Source organism: Mesoplodon bidens (assembly GCF_964165515.1).
Source record: "Mesoplodon bidens genome assembly, chromosome: 18".
Taxonomy (NCBI): Eukaryota; Metazoa; Chordata; class Mammalia; order Artiodactyla; family Ziphiidae; genus Mesoplodon; species Mesoplodon bidens.
Genome location: NC_138175.1, coordinates 24,811,864 through 24,831,709, shown reverse-complemented (window position 1 = coordinate 24,831,709; position 19,846 = coordinate 24,811,864). Strand labels below are relative to the sequence as shown.

The 19,846-nt window shown below is 36.0% G+C and overlaps 1 protein-coding gene across 2 annotated transcripts in view; it reads right to left on the bottom strand.

Annotated features, from left to right (window-relative positions):
• Nucleotides 1–586: 586 nt before the first annotated feature.
• CDH8 (cadherin 8) overlaps nucleotides 587–19,846 on the bottom strand; it is a gene marked incomplete at both ends in the record, with an annotated part of 357,413 nt that continues 338,153 nt past the window's right edge. The window contains 3 exons of one of the 2 annotated variants that reach the window (XM_081216875.1): nucleotides 587–609; nucleotides 1,561–1,743; nucleotides 3,169–3,420. In XM_081216875.1, coding sequence (XP_081073001.1) covers nucleotides 587–609; nucleotides 1,561–1,743; nucleotides 3,169–3,420 — 458 coding nt within the window. Of the gene's footprint in view, nucleotides 610–967; nucleotides 1,744–3,168; nucleotides 3,421–19,846 lie in introns of those variants that run through there. The other variant, XM_081216876.1, reaches the window with a different exon arrangement.

Genomic DNA, 19,846 nt, shown 5'->3' with positions numbered 1-19,846 from the left:
GGGCAGGGCATTATGTAGGCATCTAAAAGTCTAGAGTTTAAATATTCACATGAATCAATATACTTTCAGATGTTTGTGCTTGTAGTAAAAACACCAAATACTAGGATTATGAACAAAATAGAAAACAGTCCAAAAGTTTCTCTGGGAAAATGCTGTTCCTGCCATCACCAGTCACAATAACACTTTCTACTCTAAGGAGACTATTAGCTTCCCTTTTGATAATATTGCCTGCCATACTCATCTCATCAAAATGTACATGTATTAAACATTCATTGTATATATATTTATATAAAACAATCTAAAGTATTATTAATGGATATAATTTAGTTTTTTTTTTTCATATAGTCCCTTAATCTATAGATTACCAACCTTAATAAATAAAAGCATTAATGGACATCAATAAAATATTTATTTCGAGGATTAAACAAATAAATTCACGCGCTAGCAATAAAATCATCTGTCTCTTATGTAGTACACTGTGTGACACAGTTTATCTTTGTGTCCTTGTGGGAGAAGATGAACGGGGGGAATGAGTAATCCTGCTTCCAGAGAACAAGCCTGTTTGAATGGGATTTCTCTCCTCCCACTATTGAGTTGGCAATCCCCACCCTGGAATGGATTACAAACATGTGAATATTTTAAGGCTCGACACAATATTTAAAGATGCTGTTCAGTCTCTGATGAATGGGGCCAACAATTATGTACAAGGTGTGGTCACCGTACCGTATAATCTAGGAGGCCTCCCAAAGCTCCAAAAAGTCAGAGTGTACAGCGGACCAAGTATTGCTTTATCATTTGTGGCGGGATCCTTATTGGTGAAGGGGAAAAAACCATTTGCATTTATAAAAATCCTTGCAGAAGACACATATCAGTAGCAAATTTCTTGCAGGTCCATTTTTCTAAGAAAGCACCTTTTTAAGTTTGATTTTTTCCTCTTTTTAAACCATTTCTCTAAGGACGAGCCAGGATCCCAATCTTTGTGGTGGTCAGGTAAATATCAAATATCCAAAGACTTCTAGACACTCCACATACTTTAATTCACACTCCACAAGATTTATAACCTCCTAACATATACTTTTTTATTTTTATTATTACTTTTTTGGTTCAACATTAAAATGTAGTTGAGTTTATAGATGATTGGTGCTAAACTTGCCTCTAAAACAAATTGCCACATTGGTTGTATCTAAGGGGAGTGACCCTAGAATATTACAGAATGCTCAGTTCCCACTGATTTATTCATAATCCACTGTCAAGTTTCTTTGTCACTTTCACCGACAGAGTAGAGTTCGCCCAGTCTCTTAAAGCGGGGACCCCAGTCACTGAGGTAGTCAAAATTCTGATCCGAGTCTGAGGTGGTGGACTCCAGGGAGCTGAGGGAGCCGGCCACGGACCCTCGGCCTTCATAGCCATAAATCTGAATGGAGTCATACGGTGGTGCCGTGGGGTCGTTATCTGCCTCATGTAGCCGCACATTTATAAATTCATCCACATCCACACCGCTCGGAACTGGAGCAAGCCCTTGCCTTGGCATAAACTGCAAATCTGGTTTAATATCTTTACGGGGTAAAAATCCGTTAATTCCATCTGGGTTTTGTAAAGTTGCAATGTCAAAAGCCTCTGTGTCTTCTTCCCCTCCTCCTTCGTCATCGTAGCGAATGATGTTTTCTCGCACATCTTCATCATCTTTGATAATTAATGGCTCGTTTTTATGTCGCCGCAGAGTTACAAACAGCACCACGATGACTACAGGAAAAACACAAAATAGTGATTAGCCAGACTCACATATGATTTCACAAGCAACACATCGTGTATGTTAAGAGAGAGGGGCGTTATTTAAAAACTTATGAGCACGTACCTTTCATGCATTCACTTGGGAATTAAGTGAAATACCTTTCTGAAGTATGAGCACTGAATTTTGAGTGAATACTCTTCCAGGTTGCTTCTGTTTATTAAATGGTGATGAAGAAGCTGGGTTGAAAGAACAAGTTTGCATCTATTTATGGTGAAAGCTGCATTTAATACCGTTAGGAGCTCTAGAGTGAACAGCCCAAAAAGGGAAACAGCACAAATAGCATAACTAACTTGCTGTGTATCTTGGGCAGTTCCTTCAATATTTTTTGGCTCCATGACCCTCTTCTATAAAGAAAAAGGAGCTGAATAGATCATATCCAGTACATTTTGTGTGTTTTTTAAATCAGTCCTTCAAGACTCTTTCCAATAAAATAATGTCCAGTCACAGATGAAATGATATATTAAGGTGAATGTCAACTTTGCATGGGCAATTTCTTCTCTTGTATGAAAGCTAGCACTCCGCTATCTGGTAAGGTAGGCCTACAGGTGGGGGAAGGGAGAGGAACACATAAAAAACTAGCCAGATCAGCCACACCAAACTTGGGCTAATGACATTAAAAAAAAATGTGGCAGGAAACGATCAACTCAGGGTACTGGGTGAACAGAACAGATGTAACCAGGAAGGTAAAAACTGACATAACCTTTATCTAAGGGCAGGATAAGATATAACTTCCCTTTTGTGTGTCTTCCTACTGTCTAATCTCATTTTTATAATTTGATTTTTTAGTAGAAAAGTTACAAAAACTTTTCCTTATTTTGCAATCTTCATCTAAATTTGATTGTAGTATCAAGAAAAATATCTGAGAAACAATGCAATTTTGAAGAAAATGTATTTTTTGTTTGCTTGGTTTTTTGTTTGTTTGTTTTTATCTTACCAAATTTTGTGACTGGATGGACTCAGTAACCCAATCTATACATTGTTTAGATAAAAGAGTATTTTGGACATATGTGTGCCCCCATTGAAGTAAACTGGCGTGTATCAGAAGATCTGGAGGCCTTCTTATGTAATAGTTGCTGTTGTAACCACATAAAGGTCCATCCCCACTTCCACCACCATTATGCTTAGTCTTTTCACCAGTGATGGGATTTAAAAAGGCACTGAATAGTTCTCTCCAATTGAATATTTACTATTACAATTCTTTTTTTCTTCCCTTCTCTTAGTGACCTCAAAGCTTGGAGAAGTATATACAAAGGAGTTTTTCTTCCAAAGAATGCTAATTAGGGTTTTCTAGGCTGGGTTTGGGTTTTCTGTCCTTCTTTACAGTCATTTATGAACCAGAAAAATGGTGACCATTAGGCTATGAAGAAAATACATACCTAGCAGCAAAATGATGCATGCTAATATGGCAATTAAGGCGCCCATACTGAGTCCAATCGGAAGTACATAAGCTTCAACATTACAAGACTGGACAACACCATCACTGCTGCAGCCACAGACCCGGATGGTCAGGGTACTGGTGCTGCTCAGAGGAGGATTCCCACTATCACTGATTATGATTGGTAAAAGATAGACTTCTTGCTTCTGGCGGTTGAATCCATTATGCTTTGCCAAAATGCTGAGGGAATTATCTGGAAAAAGTGAAAATTACAATAGTTTGCATCATTTCAAAACGGCTGCCCAAACAACACTTGTTTTTCTAGTTCATAAATCCTCTGCAAGCCTCAAGACAATCCCAACTCCACTGAACCACTCCAGCTCTCTCCCTCTCCCCTTTCCCACTTTCCCAGTTGGCATGGACCAAAACATCCACACCCTAACAGGTTCAGTGAACTTGGTCTCAGGATAAACTAATGGAGTTTTACCACCACCTTGTAAATGCGAAAGATTTATTTTACAAAAATGATCTTCAAGTGTCCTTTTAGAAGACACAAATTACCCCAAGTCCCCATAAATAAGTTGAATGTTCTCTCGTTTGTCCTGATAATGCAAACGTGACAGAATTTCATCACATTTGAAAGTCATGTTTGAGAAGCTCTGTGTTAAAAGTAGACTATGTGACAGCATGGCATACAAAACAGTGCATTTGACTCCCACAGGTACCTAAAAACACTTACTCATGCTCTAGAGCATTTTACACTAACAGGTAACAAAAGTCCCATTTACTGCCAATTGGAGGAGATATGCCACATATTTTAAAATTCTGCAGAGAAGACCTCTAGTGGTTACACAAATAAGAATTAAGTGATGAAAAGTCATAGGAGCAGGTGGTCCATTTTTAATGTATTAATTAATCATATGGAAATGTATATTGGTGATCTGGAGCAACACTTAAGGACATTTAAGCAATACTTAATGGCATACTTCAGCTCGATGTAGAACTGGCCAGTGAGAAGTAATTGGTCCTGTGGTAGCGCTATTGTTCTCAAAATTTCACCCCCAAAATGAGCTCTTTATTGTCATTCATCCCTATCTCATGAACTGTAGCTATACATGTGTGCATATATGTATATATATACATATATATATAAATTATTAATCTATTTTCTCATTTTGATTAATGAAAGACATAGGTCTATTCAACATGGGAATACTGATTATTTCACACTGATATTCCAGCCAAAAGCAAGTAAACATAACTTTGGTTAATGTGTGCAGTACAATTTGGGCAAAATGATTATTTCAGTTGGGATTTTTTCAAATATTGGCAAGTTTGCAGACCCCAGAACATTTGTCTACCTCGCTGATGCATATTAAGGCAGGCATTCCAAACCATTGCTGTCCAGTTCCTGGTCATCAGTGTCCTACTGGTTTCCAGAATACACAAATACATGAATAGATATTCCACTCAAATGGTTTTAAGTAAATGTGTTAAATCTTCTGTACCATATAGTACTATACCAGAATTCAAAAATAAGTGACATTCCCTAAAATAAATTTATAAATTATATTTGGTTTTGCTTTGTTTAAGATATATGTGGACCTACAACGCCTTGCTAGTAAGCAGTTAAAGAGAAAAAAAAAAAACTCTGAGTTAACAATTTTTTTTTTCTAAGTTATTGCTGGTTGTACCTCATTATTTAGTAATTTGAAGAGTGAAAAGAAGTCTCTAGTGGAAGTAAGCAGTGGTATTCCAAATGATCTAGTAATCTTTATTTCCATGACATAGAAGGAAATAGCACTAAGCTAAAAGCAGGAGAACAGCATCTCAAAAAAGATACAGAATATATAGCTGTGTTACATTTCCAGAAAGTGTGTGACAAGGTTGAATACAGTTAAAATTAGTACAAGGAACATTTGTGGGTGATTTCATATACCATAGTTCAAAACAGAATATGGGAATTGTTCTTCAAGATGCAATTAATAAAATTACAACGAGGCTTTTGTCTTTTTGTGGTTAACATTATTTATATGAGAAACAATCTTTGTATATTTGCTCTTTAAAACAAACTATAATGATAATTTAGAAACTGCAGCAGGAGTATTACTCATTGCAGAACAAAACCATCTCCTTTATTACTTAGAAAAGCATTGATGGGTCTAAGACCAAACTCATACTCATTTTTTACTACTCCTGGTATCTGCACATGTTGGTCCCTTTCTATATAAAGAAAATTATTGACTGAGTAAAGGGAGTCTGTGAGTCATTTTTGCTAAAATGGAGACAAGCAGCAAATGCAGAAATGTTTATTGAAGAAAATCTGTTAGAGTCTGGTAGGAATGATGAGAATGTAGTTTGTCAACCAGAACCTAGTTCCTTCATCCCTTCTCTCAGCTCTGCGAGATGGAAACTCCACTCCAAACTGGTTCAGCCAAGAACACAGGGCTCCCCCCACCCCACCCCAGCTAGCAGTTAGAGGGCAAGGTGTTGCCAGTTCTCACCCTGCTCCTAGCTACCTATTGATCAACTAAATTCTGAATTGGTATGGCCAAGAAGAGGGGCTCCTTTCTTCTTCACAGCCTATATTTATGCAACAGAGGCTCTACCTTGGCAAGGCTTCACAGGGAATACAGGGCCACAATTGTGCTTGCCCTGGACTGTAAAGCAGTGGTTTCACACTGGGAGAGCCAAGCCAAAAAGACTTGAGGCTACTGTTCCCTTGCATCAAGTGCCCAGCTCCTAAAGTAGAGGCGTCACTCAGAGAAACCCAGCATAGTCTCCAATTCAGCTCCAAAGCCAATGGCTCAAAGTTTTGCCTCAGTGGAGACGCAAAGAACCCAGGAAAGAGATGCAGAGGAGTCTGCCAGGTTCAGAACAAATCTGAAACACTTGCCAAAGGAAATACTCTTTTGAAGGAGCCCAAATTGGGTTGGATTAGTCTGTAGAACAATTTAGGGCCCCAAATTAAAAACAATACAGAAATCATCTGGCAATCAGTGGAGTTTAACAACTTGGGTGTAGGCAGGGAAAGAGACAGAAAACCCTGCCAAAACCACTGCCATTCGAGGGTGACTGTGGGCATACCCAAGGCTGGGATCCCCTGAAGTGAAACATTAGAGGCTTAACACTGCAGAGGGGAAGTAGACTTTACTAAAGTAATCTAGCCGATCATTAAACAAATAACCAAGGAAATTACAGTAACAGGCCTTCAGTGAGAAGTCAATATCAGATTTGCTATAATATATTCTCTAAAAATGTCCAGTCTTCAACAAAAGATTACAAGATATACAAAGAAACAAGAAAGCATGACCCATAAACTAGAGGGAAACAAAACAAAACAAAAAAGCAGGCAAAAGAAACTGTCCATGAGAGCAAACAGATATCAGATTAACCAAAGACTTCTAAGGAGCCATTGTAAACATGTTCAGTGAACTACAGTAAACCTTTAAAGAAGGAAATGAAGGAGTGATAACAATGTCATATCATAGAGAATATCAAAGAACATAATGGAAGATGTGGAGTTGAAAAGTACAATAACTAAAATGATAAATTACAAACTGTAAATTTGAATTGGCAAAAGAAAGCATTAGTGAACTTGGAGATAGATCAATAGAAAATATGTAAGCTGAAGAATATAGAGAAAAAAGAAAGAAGAAAAATGAAGAGAACCTCAAAAAAATGTGGGACATCATTAAGTGCACAAATATACCTGAAATGAAAATACTAGGAGACAAAGAAAGGAAAAAAAAAACATGGCTGAAAACTTCAAAAAATTTTGGAAACATTAGTCTCCACATTCAGAAAGCTCAACAAACATCAAGAACGTAAACACAAAGAGATTCACAAAGAGACAGAAAAAAAAATGTTGCAGGTCAAAGTGCTGAAAGCAAGAGAAAATTGACTCATCACTTCCAAGGGAACCCCAATAAGATTAACAACTAAATTTTTATAGAAATAATGGTCACCAGAAGGAAGAGGGCTAGCACATTCAAAATGCTCAAAGCAAAAACTTTCAACCAAGAATCACATATTCAGCAAAGCTATCTTTAAAAAAAATTAAATAGAGACATTCCCAGATTACAAAGAAACTGAGGGCATTTGTCACTAGCAGACATGTCTTAAAAGAAACAGGAAAGGAAGTTCTTCAGACTGAAAAGCAAATATCCCCAGATGGTAATTCAACTCCACATTAAAAACAAAGAGAATCAGGAAAAGTAATTATGTAGTTATCAAAGACAGTATAAATGCATAGTTTTTCTCTTAACTTTTAAAAAGCAATTGTATAAAACAATGCATACATAATATATTATTGAGGATATAATAACTAGAAATTCAAAAGTAATGGTTTGGTATTCCAATATTCTCCTTTCAGTAATAGATAAAAAAACTAGTCAGAAATAAATAAGGCAATAGAATATTTGAACAACAGTATAAACCAACTATACCTAACATATTTATACAACACTCTACCCAAATAGCAGAATATTCTTCTCAAGTACACATGAAACATTCTGCAATGTATACCATAGGCTAGGCATAAACTAAACCTCCATAAATTTTAAAAGATATAAATAATACAAAGTGCATTCTCTCACAGTAATAGAATGAAATTAGATATCAATAATAGAAAAAATTTTGGGAAACTCATAAATATGTAGAAATTAAACAGTGCATTCCTCAATAACCAATGATTCAATGAAGAAATCAAAAGGAAATTTTGAAAATGTGAGACAATGTAAGTGAAAATGCAGTCAATCAAAAGGTAATGAATGCAGCTATAGCAGTGCTTAGAGAGATACTTATAGCTTTAAATGACTGTATTAATTTTTTTTTCATCTTAACTATACTAACCAGAACCTCACATACAATTTTGAGTATAAGAAGTTATGGTAGGGCTTCCCTGGTGGCGCAGTGGTTGGGAGTCTGCCTGCCGATGCAGGGGGCGCGGGTTCGTGCCCCGGTCCGGGAGGATCCCACGTGCCGCGGAGCGGCTGGGCCCGTGAGCCTTGGCCCCTGGGCCTGCGCGTCCGGAGCCTGTGCTCCGCAGCGGGAGAGGCCACGACGGTGAGAGGCCCGCATACAGAAAAAAAAAAAAAAAAAAAAAGAAGTTATGGTAGACACCTGTACCTTGTTCTTGATATTAAAAAAGAGAAAATAGCTTTTGACTTTGAACATTAAGATGATTGATGGTGTTTATTTGAAGACACTTTTTGTAAAAGTGCACTGTCATTTCTTTCTTTTTAATTTTTTCTTTTGTTTTATTTATTTTACAATGATGCAAAGGGAAAAGGCCGTCATATCAAGGATAGTAACTTAGCTGTTCACTACCTCTAAACTTGGCTTCTATTGTATTATTGTGTTATTTAAAAATCTTCTTTCCAGTCCTTCATATGTGCATGCATTTCCATTTTATATCATCTTGTTTTCTCTACAGCCTATCCTGTTCTGTCCTTATGGCTTCTTCCCTTACTTATTATATTTACTGCATTTATTTATTTTTCTTTTTGAGCATAACCAATATAAGAGGATACTTGATAATGATTTACTAGAGAAAACACAGACATTTTCTAAAACTGAAAAATATATGAAACAAAAAGAGGAAATGACCATTGATTTTTTTAAAAAAATTAAATCTTTTGAATTTGAGTATATAATGACAGAATTTGACAAAAGATAGAAAGAAATTGTGCGAAGATCTATTTAAGAAGAGAATGGACCAAAAGCATTTGGCATTCTCTAGGGTGGGCGAATATCCAGGTGGATAGACTAATGTCCATGGATATGCTACCCATATAGTGCAGTTGAGTTGCACTGAGATAGGAACATATCGTAACCTTATCACCTAGTTCTCTGATATTCTCAATAGGTGAAATATTTAAATATTTGTATTCCCTATTATTTTTCTCAGTTGCGGATTTTCCTGTTTTTCATCTTCCTGGAATGTTTTGCTTATGAGCCTTACAGCAAGGAGGATGAATGACTCTATTTTCAAAACCTTGCTTCATACTCCACACCCATTTGTTTCTGTTTATGACTAACTGTTGAAGGAAAGATCATGAAGGGGAGTTAAAGTGGACTAATAGCACCAGGCATACTTCAAGTGATGATATTCCTAAAATAGTGGTTTGGTGCATTCCTTACTCCTTGTCTGAGTAATACAAGGTATATATCAAATAAATAGTAAAGAAAGGGCCAGGTAAATAGTAGGTGCATAGGCTTGCTTGCTTTCAGATAGCACATTACAGTTATGCCATTATGTATGAAATTTCTTTCAGATTCTGACAACAGATTAATTTTGAATAAAAATAGTTACTTATATTCTTAGTTTTGTCGTTTTGTTATTCCAGAACGTTTGTTGTAATTTTACTGGAAATCGCTAGAAGCTGTTAACAAAGGCAGCCATTTTAAAATTAAGTGCTTAGAATCTTTATGCAACAGTTTTGACATTATAGATAATATTAAGACAAATAGATAATATTCAATAAAATGTGTGCATTATCTCACTAAACTCTAAGCCCCTGAGGGAGACTAGCCTTAGTCACAGCTGTAGTCTCAGTCTCCAACACGGGACTTGGCGCAGAACAAAGATTCTTATGACAACATTAGTCACATCGTTTAACCTACTTTTATTTGGTCTTGCCACTCTTTCTCTCTTTGTTCCAGCCCTCCTGGTCTTTTCTGAGTTAAGGATTTTCTGTCCTCAGGGCTTTCATATTTGCTCTTTTTTCTGTCTCATAATCTCTCTATCCCTCCTCAGCCCTAATTTGAATTATTAAAATTTATGCATTCTTTATGTCTGTGCTTAAATATCACTCCTTTGGGGAAATTTTCTTTTACTAGTTGTCCCCAATCTCCTTAGATAAATTAGTTATGTAATCTTCTAAAAACCTCTTTATTTTCATCAGAACACTTACCACAAAGAAATAATATCATAATGGGGATATCATAGACCCTGGGGATACAGAAATAAACTAGGGAACTTCCAAGCAACAAATAACCAATTTATGATGCATAATGAATACTCAGCAAATATTTGCTGAATAAATGAAGAAGTAATCATTAGCCATATTTTGTGGGGCTCATATTTATTTCCATTCATGTTATTTTGTCATGGGGGGTTATATGTAGTTCAAAATAAGTCAGTGAGAAGAATCAATTTCAGGCTGTTGGAAAGCATATATAGCCAGGGTCTTATATGGAAATTTAAAAGAAATATTGATGGTTTCCAAGTCTTTCCCTGGACATGACTCATATCATGTAACATGAGCAATAAGTTGAGGTTGCTTATATTTAAGTAGAGAATGCTCAGAGGGGAAGAAAAATTGCTATAAAATATCTGAAATACCATCATTTAAAGAGGTGCACATCAGAATTCTACTGAGGAGTCTAGGAGAAATTTCCTCTTTGATTCTTGATATTCAGTCTTTGAATCATTTGGAATTGGAAATCAAAGGATATTTTCTCATACAACATTAATATTCTTATAAGAAAAGTTTCCTTTAGCAAATAAGTCAATAAGTGTTTGTTATAGACTGAAAGTTTGTGTAGCCCAATAATTCATATGTTGAAACCCTAACCCCCCCACCCCCCCACACACACCCAGTGTGGCTGTATTTGGTGATGGAGCTTCTAAGGAAGTAATTAAAGTTAAGGAAGTTTGTAAGGGTGGGGCCCTGATACTATAGAATTGATGTCTTTAGAATATAGAGACACCAGAGAGCTCTCTCTTTCTCCACTTGTGGGCAAACAAAGAAGAGGTCATATGGAGCACACAGAGAGACGGTGGCCACCTATAAGCAGCCAAAAGAAGAGCGTTCAGGATGAAACACATCTTGCCTACCCCTTGATCTTGGATTTCCTCACCTCTGGGACTGTAAGAAATAAAATTGTGTTGTTGAAGCTACCAGTCTGAAATATTTTGTTATAGCAGCCTCAGCACACTAGATAGTGCTATGGTCACTTATTAATTCTATATGCATACTCCATGAAAAACTAAAAAGTCCATCTGAAGAGATAGGCGGTGCCTACCTGGATAATTCTTCAACTCTATTTGTGTAATTTTCCCCACAGTCCTAAGTTCCTTCCTCCTTCCTTCCTTCCTTCCTTTCTTCTTTCTATTTATTTTCTTTGGCCATTATTATTGCTGTTATTATTTAAATATCCCATGTTCTTTCCCCATTGTCTATTGTTTTTTCCAGATAAAAGAAAGGAGGCAAATGTAAATTCTTTATTTGTTTCAGTGTAGTTCATCTCTTGTTGTTGCCCTGATGCAGAAAGTTTACTTTGGTCTAGGTCCCATTTATTTGAAATTATGGAGTTATGGCTTTTGTTTATCCTGTTACATGCAAGCAAAAGCAACAAGGAGCCAGAGTTAATGAAGGCACTTGCCAGACAAATGTTTATAACAAAGGAATAGATGAAAAGAAGATCAGTAGATATTATGCCTTTTTGAGAAATGTCTCCTGTCATTTGACTTGCAAATTTAATTCAAATTTTCTTGGTCAAATCAAATGGAATGAAAATGGCAAGAAGGCCAAAACCAAGGGAAAATGACCCTCTTCAGTAGGTATGGACAAGAGATTTAATTAAGTTCTTATCATTGTGTTGTGTCTGTTATTTCTAAAAATGTAGCAAAGCAATAAAGATACAAATCCATGGATTTCAGCATACTAGATAATATGCATATATAGTATCTAATATCTAGGAACATGCAGCAAAGATCATAACATCTACACTTCATTTGTGTATTTTTACTCTAAACACTAAGTCTTGTTGGAAACAATCAGGCTATAATGAATTAATAAAAATTAAGACTCTGTGAAGCCAGTCTCCTCCAGTACCATTATAATTTCCTACATAATTCATTGAAAGTATACCAACATACTAAGTCTGCAACATGCAACTAGATATTCTGAGTCACCTAATTAGATCATTTGTCATTCTTTTCCCTTTTTTTTCCTCATTAGATAGTGCACCATGCCACCTGATGTCAGTAATCTCAATATTTATATGAATGTTGACTCATTACCAAATCTCCTAATATTTAATAATAAAGTATGTATATCTAGCCATAAATGTTGACCAAGGTTTACTTTGGCTTTAGAAAAACTGTCACTGTGAATTCTTTTAGAAGTTCCTAGACTAATACCAAAGTTAATGTTTAGTCAACATTTTACAGTTACATATAGAAAAAATTAGTGCCTTTTTAACAGAAAAAAACTTATTCCACTATAACCATGCAGCACTACAATTCTATAAATACATGAAAGATTGACATTTTTCAGAGGAAATGTACAGAGAGTGGGCTATGCTTTTCACTTTACAGAAGTTAGGACTCATTAAAGTAATCTATGAAATTTAAGCATCTTCTAAAATTCTTTAAGAATCTACATATACTGTTCTTAAATGGCTAATATAAGAGGAAATTTTTTCTTAGATCTTATGAAGATGGTGTTCAATGTAGTGGTCTGAATGGTGACCTCCAAAGAGACATGTATATGTCCTTTTCCTTGGAACCTGTGAATGTTACCTTACTTGGAAAAGGGTCTTTGCAGATGTAATCAGATTAAAAACCTTGAGATGAAGAGTTCATCTGGGATTACCTGGTGGGTCCTAAATCCAGTAACATGTATCTTTAAAAGAAAGTCCAATAACATGTGTCCTTACAAGAATAAGTCAGAGAGAGATTTAACACAGAGAAGAAGAAGAGAGAATGTGACCACAAAGGCAGACATTGACATGATGTGGCCACAGTCATGGAATGCCTCCAGCCAAAAGAAGATGCAGGAGACGAAGAATGAATTCTCCTCTATGGTTTCTAAGAGGGAGTGTGGTCCTGCCAGTACCTTGATGTCAGACTTCTGGTCTCCAGACTGTGAGAATACATTTCCGTTGTTTTAAGCTTCCCTGTTTGTGGTAATTTGTTATGGCAGCCCTAGGAAATTAATATAATCAATAAATCTGATTAAATATTATTTACAGAAGCAAGGTAGGCATTCTTATGGCCATTTTACCTATGAGAAACAGGTTTTTTTTGACTGATAAAAGGTTTCTCAGCTGACAGCTAAGAATTACTAGCAAGTCCAATGTATTTCTACACGTTCTCTGTCATCTTAGCAAAAGTCACCTCAGGAAGCAAGGAGAAATGGGCTCTAAGAAGGTTATATTAAAGCTCAAGGATAAGATAAAAAAGAGAAAGTGTGTGGAGGAGGTTTTTCCACACCATGACACCTTTATCAGAGACAAGGTAAAAACTAAGTAGTCAAGGCCACTGGTAGGCAGAAATATAGTATTGTAGAGGCATCAAAATGTATTCAGTACAACACTCTATCAATCTAAATCCCGTATCTTGAGACTCAATATAACATAGTATAGCATAGCATAGCATAGCATAACCTTGAATTAATTATCAAGAAATAAGCATTTTCAGTGCCAGAGAGGAATGCAAGTATCTCAAAGTCCAAGTTCCATGTTAGATATAATCACACTGCCCAAAGTCTTCTGAGTTTGATTATTTTTCTCCTGCACTTAATTTGCATGCTTGATCTTACTCAAAATGTTCCATGTATGTTATGCAGATCCCTTAGAACTCAGAGGAAAGGCAGATTTATCTCACTCCAGGCACCAGGGAATGAGAGATGAAGATTAATATTACCTTCATTTTATCTGAGAAATGCCTGCATTAACTAACTCACAAAAGTGAAAACAGTACCAAGACCCAATTTCTATTTTGTTTGAATGGAAATTTTAAAGTTTTTATAAATATCAACAGGTCTGAAAAATAATATTTCTTATCTACTTGGATTTATGCAGAACTGAAAAATGCATTAACATTTTTTAAGGGTACAGCTACTTAGGGGAAAAAATACAAAAAACAAAACAAAGAAATACCAAGGTCTTTAGTGGAGTTGTAAACATTTCAGAAATTAACCTAATAGTGGTTAAAAATCCAGACATTGGAAAGCTAGCATTGTCAGGAGAATGACTTTTCTACCACACCTCTATTGATTGAATAGATATCTCTAAATATTTAAGAAACTGGGAGTCAGAGATTAATTCATTTGCACTGGAGCTGATAAATTTTTGCCCATTAACACACTTGTTATATAGGGTAGTTGGACCAGGAAGTGAGACGATTTTAAAACAGCAGTTAAAGTGAAGCATACATTGTGTATAAGATATGGAAATCATTAAATATAGTGAATAGAGAGCTGAGGATATAAAAGAAAGGAAGAACCTAAAGTAGTTTGTATTCTAAATAACCTGCTTTGACTTGAAGGAGGTTAAGTATCCCTGGAAATCATCACTTTAGTAGACATCATCATCTTCCTGAAGATTTTGAATTTGCACCTAACTGTCTTTAGATCTTAGTTTCATACGTGCAAATGGTTTCTTAGTTTCCTAAGAAAGTAAGTGAAAGCCACCAAAAATTGTACAAACTCATTTTCCTTTGCCATCACCCATGCCTCCATCTTAATGTCTTTCAAATCCACACTGACACATTCAGTTAATCCTCTCAGTTATTCAGTTCCTCCTGTCTCCAAGACATCGCTGTCAGAGGAAAGTCTTCTTTGGCACATATTTACCCAGCATGCTGCTATACAGTCAGGTGTGATGGTTTTCTGCCTCACCAACTGAAAAATCCTTGGATGCAGAGATTTTGTCTTCTTTAGTGAATGCATCCTATTGACTATCATATGTGTCACCATATAGCAATCTTCATGGTAAGATTTTAATTAATCCTTGTTGAATGAACAAATGGATGACTTTTAAAAATGATTACTGATCTAGAGGAACGTCTGACTCAGAAGGGGAGAGAAAATAACATTATAACTAGCCAAAATGTGAGTCAGCTGATAGTCATTCTCTAATTGTGAGCCCTGTCCTTTGGTCTCTGCTCCTATACCTCGTGGTCCACTATGCCATTTGTACCTTGATTTAAATTTCTATTATCATAGATACAAATGAGGGATGCTTTAAGGAAAGAGTGGCATGTGGGCTGGGTTTAGAGGAAAGGGCTGGTTTGTTAAGCTGGGGAAGTGCAAAGATTGGCATCCCTTCTTGTCCCTGTAATTCTCATGTTTCTGTTCCATAGCATTCTGTCCTCCTCATTTTTTTCTAACCTCTTTATGATCTGTTTGAATCTGATTCACTTACCTGATTTGAAATACCAGACACTATTTTTCTAAAACCTTAGCCCTATGTCCCCTCCAGTTACCTATTGGGTATATCCATCTGGATGGTCAGTGCCACAAATTCAGTCTTTCAATAGTGGAACTAATAATATGTAATGCCTATTCTTCTCCATTTCTAAAAATCTCTTTCTTGATCCAATTTCTCATATCATCTTTCTGGCTACATGATTTTATACATCTTTCCCCTTGTATCCAATAAGCTCACATCTTCATTTTCAATGTAGAGAAGTTCTGTCATCCTTCAGTAATCAGCTGAAATTTTACTCTTTGCTTTATGAAGGAGGCAATAGGAACAAACAGACTCCTAAGGATTTTGGAGTATCTAACTCAGAGATGTAATGGAGATTTGATTATAAAATGAATGTAAAGCAAATATGATGGTTTTAGTTAGTTTGTTGAATAAATACATAATAGTCTTCAGTGAATATAACTCAATATGTACCCAGAGACTCAAAATGCAAAGCAGTACCTTGAGAAGTCCAAAATGTATCCAATGCTACAGAAATAGAATGCAGTGAGAGGATCTTACATCACTAATGATACATACATTATTACATTCATTTTAAAAATAAAGTGCCTGTCATATACTAGGCTTTCATATATTTGGTCCATCTTGACACTCTAATTGTCAAGCCTGTTTAATGATCACCTGTGTCTGAGCAAATATTCACACAAACAGAAGCCAGGTGAAAAATTCAGATACAAATATCTGTCTGAGCATATTAAAAATGCGTATTCTTGGATTTTATTCTAAATTAACTGAATAAGAACTTCTGGGGCTAGGCCCTGGACATCTGTATTTCAAATAAATTTTGTTTGCATAAAAATCTTCTGGGATACCTGAGAGCCATTCTACTCTATTCTATTTCTTCCCTTAGGTGTTAGCAGTGGTTAATGGCTTGCCCAAGCCCTCAGAGGCTCCACTGGGGAAGCTATTATGCTCTGGGTTTTGTAATCCAGCAGGGGTAGCAGCTAATAGCAATTTTCCTGCGTAATTCCTTCTTTTCTGGTTTAGTGGTAAAATAGCTGCTAAAAAAGAAGGGAAATGATGCAACAAAATGTGGCATCCTACAGCGAGCTGCAGTCCAGTGTTTGTCCTTGAATCATTTTAAAGTTTAATATGTTATATTAAAACAGCTGGCTAAACATATATCTTTGGGCAGAAGTCTTAATATACAGTGAATGCAAGAGGAAGGCAGTTATGTAGATAAAATTATCATTCAAGCAGTGGTCACATTATCATTCCTCCCAGGTTACGGGGAATGGCACGTGCTTTTGAATCTTAAAATCCACATTCTTTACAGTCTTGGAAATAGTACTGTTTTGATCATACAAAAATGACTTTACATTAAAGGTCAAACTGATTTGCTTTTCCTCAAATTCACCCACATATTAACAGGTTAAAATACAGATGGAGAGAGCAGAAATAAAGTGATCGAAGAAAAAAGATACCTGTGTAGGTCACCCTTATGATTGAAATAGAAATCACATCAAACTCATTCAAACTCTTTTTATTGAAGATGTAATCTGATAAAACTCCCTATTGTTATACAGTGTAGAGAAATCTGAATACATTTGGAAGTCATGCATGATTTCATTTTAATACTTTCTTTTAAAATAAAGGGAATTTTTTGATGAGTCTTTTAAAATATTCTCAAGATGGTATTTGATTTTCCAAGCTTACCAGCCCCCATTGACAATGAATGTGTGGTATTTTCTAGCAGTGGGCAGTGACATAAAGATCCCTACCATCAGATTCTCCACATTTTGGAATTATAAGAGGTATGCTTAACAAATAAAGAGAAGTTTAAGGGAATTTGTTCCCTTTTCAACTTTCTAATTCCTGAAAAGTTTATATTAGGTGTAATTTCTTTAGGATATGTATTCAGAATGCTTCGGAATGTCATATTAGATAATGTTCGGGCTTTGGAATCATTCCTCATTGTGTTTGCACCCTAATTTCATTACTTACCTCGTTGCATTTTAAAATAATTTCCCCAAGGTCATAGCAGGTACTCTTATTGTGCCCAAATTACTAATAAAGGAAATGAGGGTCAGGAGGTCTTTGAGGGGTAAATGTGTTTTTTTTATCTGAAGTATATTTTCAGGGTCTGAAGTGTCCAGTGTTTAATGAAACTTAAAACAATAGTCATTATTATTAATATATGTAAGATTATCAGTTACTTTAGCTCTGAAATAAAGCAAAGCATTGCAATCTTTTAAGAATATTTGGATTTCATGCTTTTCAATGAATTTCTACTTGAAAGCCTCAAAGATGAATACAAATTAAATTATAAAGTAAAATATAAGGTAAAAAAATAAAATACATGTTAAGGAGTGAGACTCCACTTAAATTAAAAGAGTGTTTATTGTAGGCCAATTATATGTCAATAAAGATGACTTTTAAAATCACCTAACATAATATTTAAAACATCTGCCTTCCCCAGGCTTGGTTTTGCTTCAGGCTTGGAAGACAGCCCTCCAAAAGTAGGATATAAATTGTCTTCTGTCTCTATCCTTCTGCTTCCGCTTTCAGTCAGGTATCTGCTATACGTTATCCTGGCCTCCTTGTGATCTGTCCCGGGGAACACACGAATCGAAGAAAAGACTATTATCTTGCCTGGCTAATATAGCTGTAATTTGTCGCTGATGCCCTAGGAGTGAGATATAAAGTGCTAGTATTTTTTTTTAACATCTTTATTGGAGTATAATTGCTTTACAATGTTGTGTTAGTTTCTGCTATACAACAAAGTGAATCAGCTACGTGTATACATATATCCCCTCCCTCTTGCATCTCCCTCCCACCCTCCCTATCCCACCCCTCTAGGTGGTCACAAAGCACCAAGCTGATCACCCTGTGCTATGCAGCTGCTTCCCACTAGCTAGCTATTTTACATTTGGTAGTGTATATATGTCAGTGCTCCTCTCTCACTTCGTCACAACTTACACTTCCCCCTCCCCGTGTCCTCAAATCCATTCTCTAGGTCTGCGTCTTTATTCCTGTCCTGCCCCTAGGTCCATCAGAACCTTTTTTTTTTTTTTTTAGATTCCATATATATGTGTTAGCATGCGGTATTTGTTTTTCTCTTTCTGACTTACTTCACTCTGTATGACAGGCTCTAGGTCCATCCACCTCACTACAAATAACTCAATTTCATTTCTTTTTATGGCTGAGTAATATTCCATTGTGTATATGTGCCACATCTTCTTTATCTATTCATCTGTCAATGGACACTTAGGTTGCTTCCATGTCCTGGCTATTATAAATAGTGCTGCAATGAACATTGTGGTACATGTCTCTTTTTAAATCATGGTTTTCTATGGGTATATGCCCAGTAGTAGGATTGCTGGGTTGTACGGTAGTTCTATTTTTAGTTTTTTAAGGAAGCTCCATATAGTTTTCCATAGTGGCTGTATCAATTTACATTCCCACCAACAGTGCAAGAGGGTTCCCTTTTCTCCACACCCTCTCCAGCATTTATTGTTTATAGATTTTTTGATGATGGCCATTCTGACCGGTATGAGGTGATACCTCATTGTGGTTTTGAATTGCTTTTCTCTAATGATTAGTAATGTTGAGCATCCTTTCATGTGTTTGTAGATAATCTGTATATCTTCTTTAGAGAAATGTCTATTAAGGTCTTCCGCCCATTTTTGGATTGGGTTGTTGGTTTTTTTGATATTGAGCTGCATGAGCTGCTTGTATATTTTGGAGATTAATCCTTTGTCTGTTGCTTCATTTGCAAATATTTTCTCCCATTCTGAGGGTTGTCTTTTCATCTTGTTTATGGTTTCCTTTGCTGTGCAAAAGCTTTTAAGTTTCATTAGTTCCGATTTGTTTATTTTTATTTCCATGTTTTGGGTTTGTTTTTGTAGGTCTTTTCCTTCTCTTGTGTTTCGTGACTAGAGAAGTTCCTTTAGCATTTGTTGTAATGTTGGTTTGGTGGTGCTGTTGTAATGTTGGTTTGGTGGTGCTGAATTCTCTTAACTTTTGCTTGTCTGTAAAGGTTTTAATTTCTCCATCAAATCTGAATTAGACCCTTGCTGGGTACCGTAATCTTGGTTGTAGGTTTTTACCTTTCATCACTTTAAATATGTCCTGTCACTCCCTTCTGGCTTGCAGAGTTTCTGCTGAAAGATCAGCTGTTAACCTTATAGGGATTCCCTTGTATGTTATTTGTTGTTTTTCCCTTGCTGCTTTTAATATTTTTTCTTTGTATTTAATTTTTGATAGTTTGATTAATATGTGTCTTGTCATGTTTGTCCTTGGATTTATGCTGTATGGGATTCTCTGTGTTTCCTGGTCTTGATTGACTATTTCCTTTCCCATTTTGGGGAAATTTTCAACTATAATCTCTTCAAGCATTTTCTCAGACCCTTTTTCTCTTCTTCTTCTGGGACCCCTATAATTTGAATGTTGGTGCACTTAATGTTTTCCCAGAGGTCTCTGAGACTGTCCTCCTCTTTTTTTTTTTTTTTTTT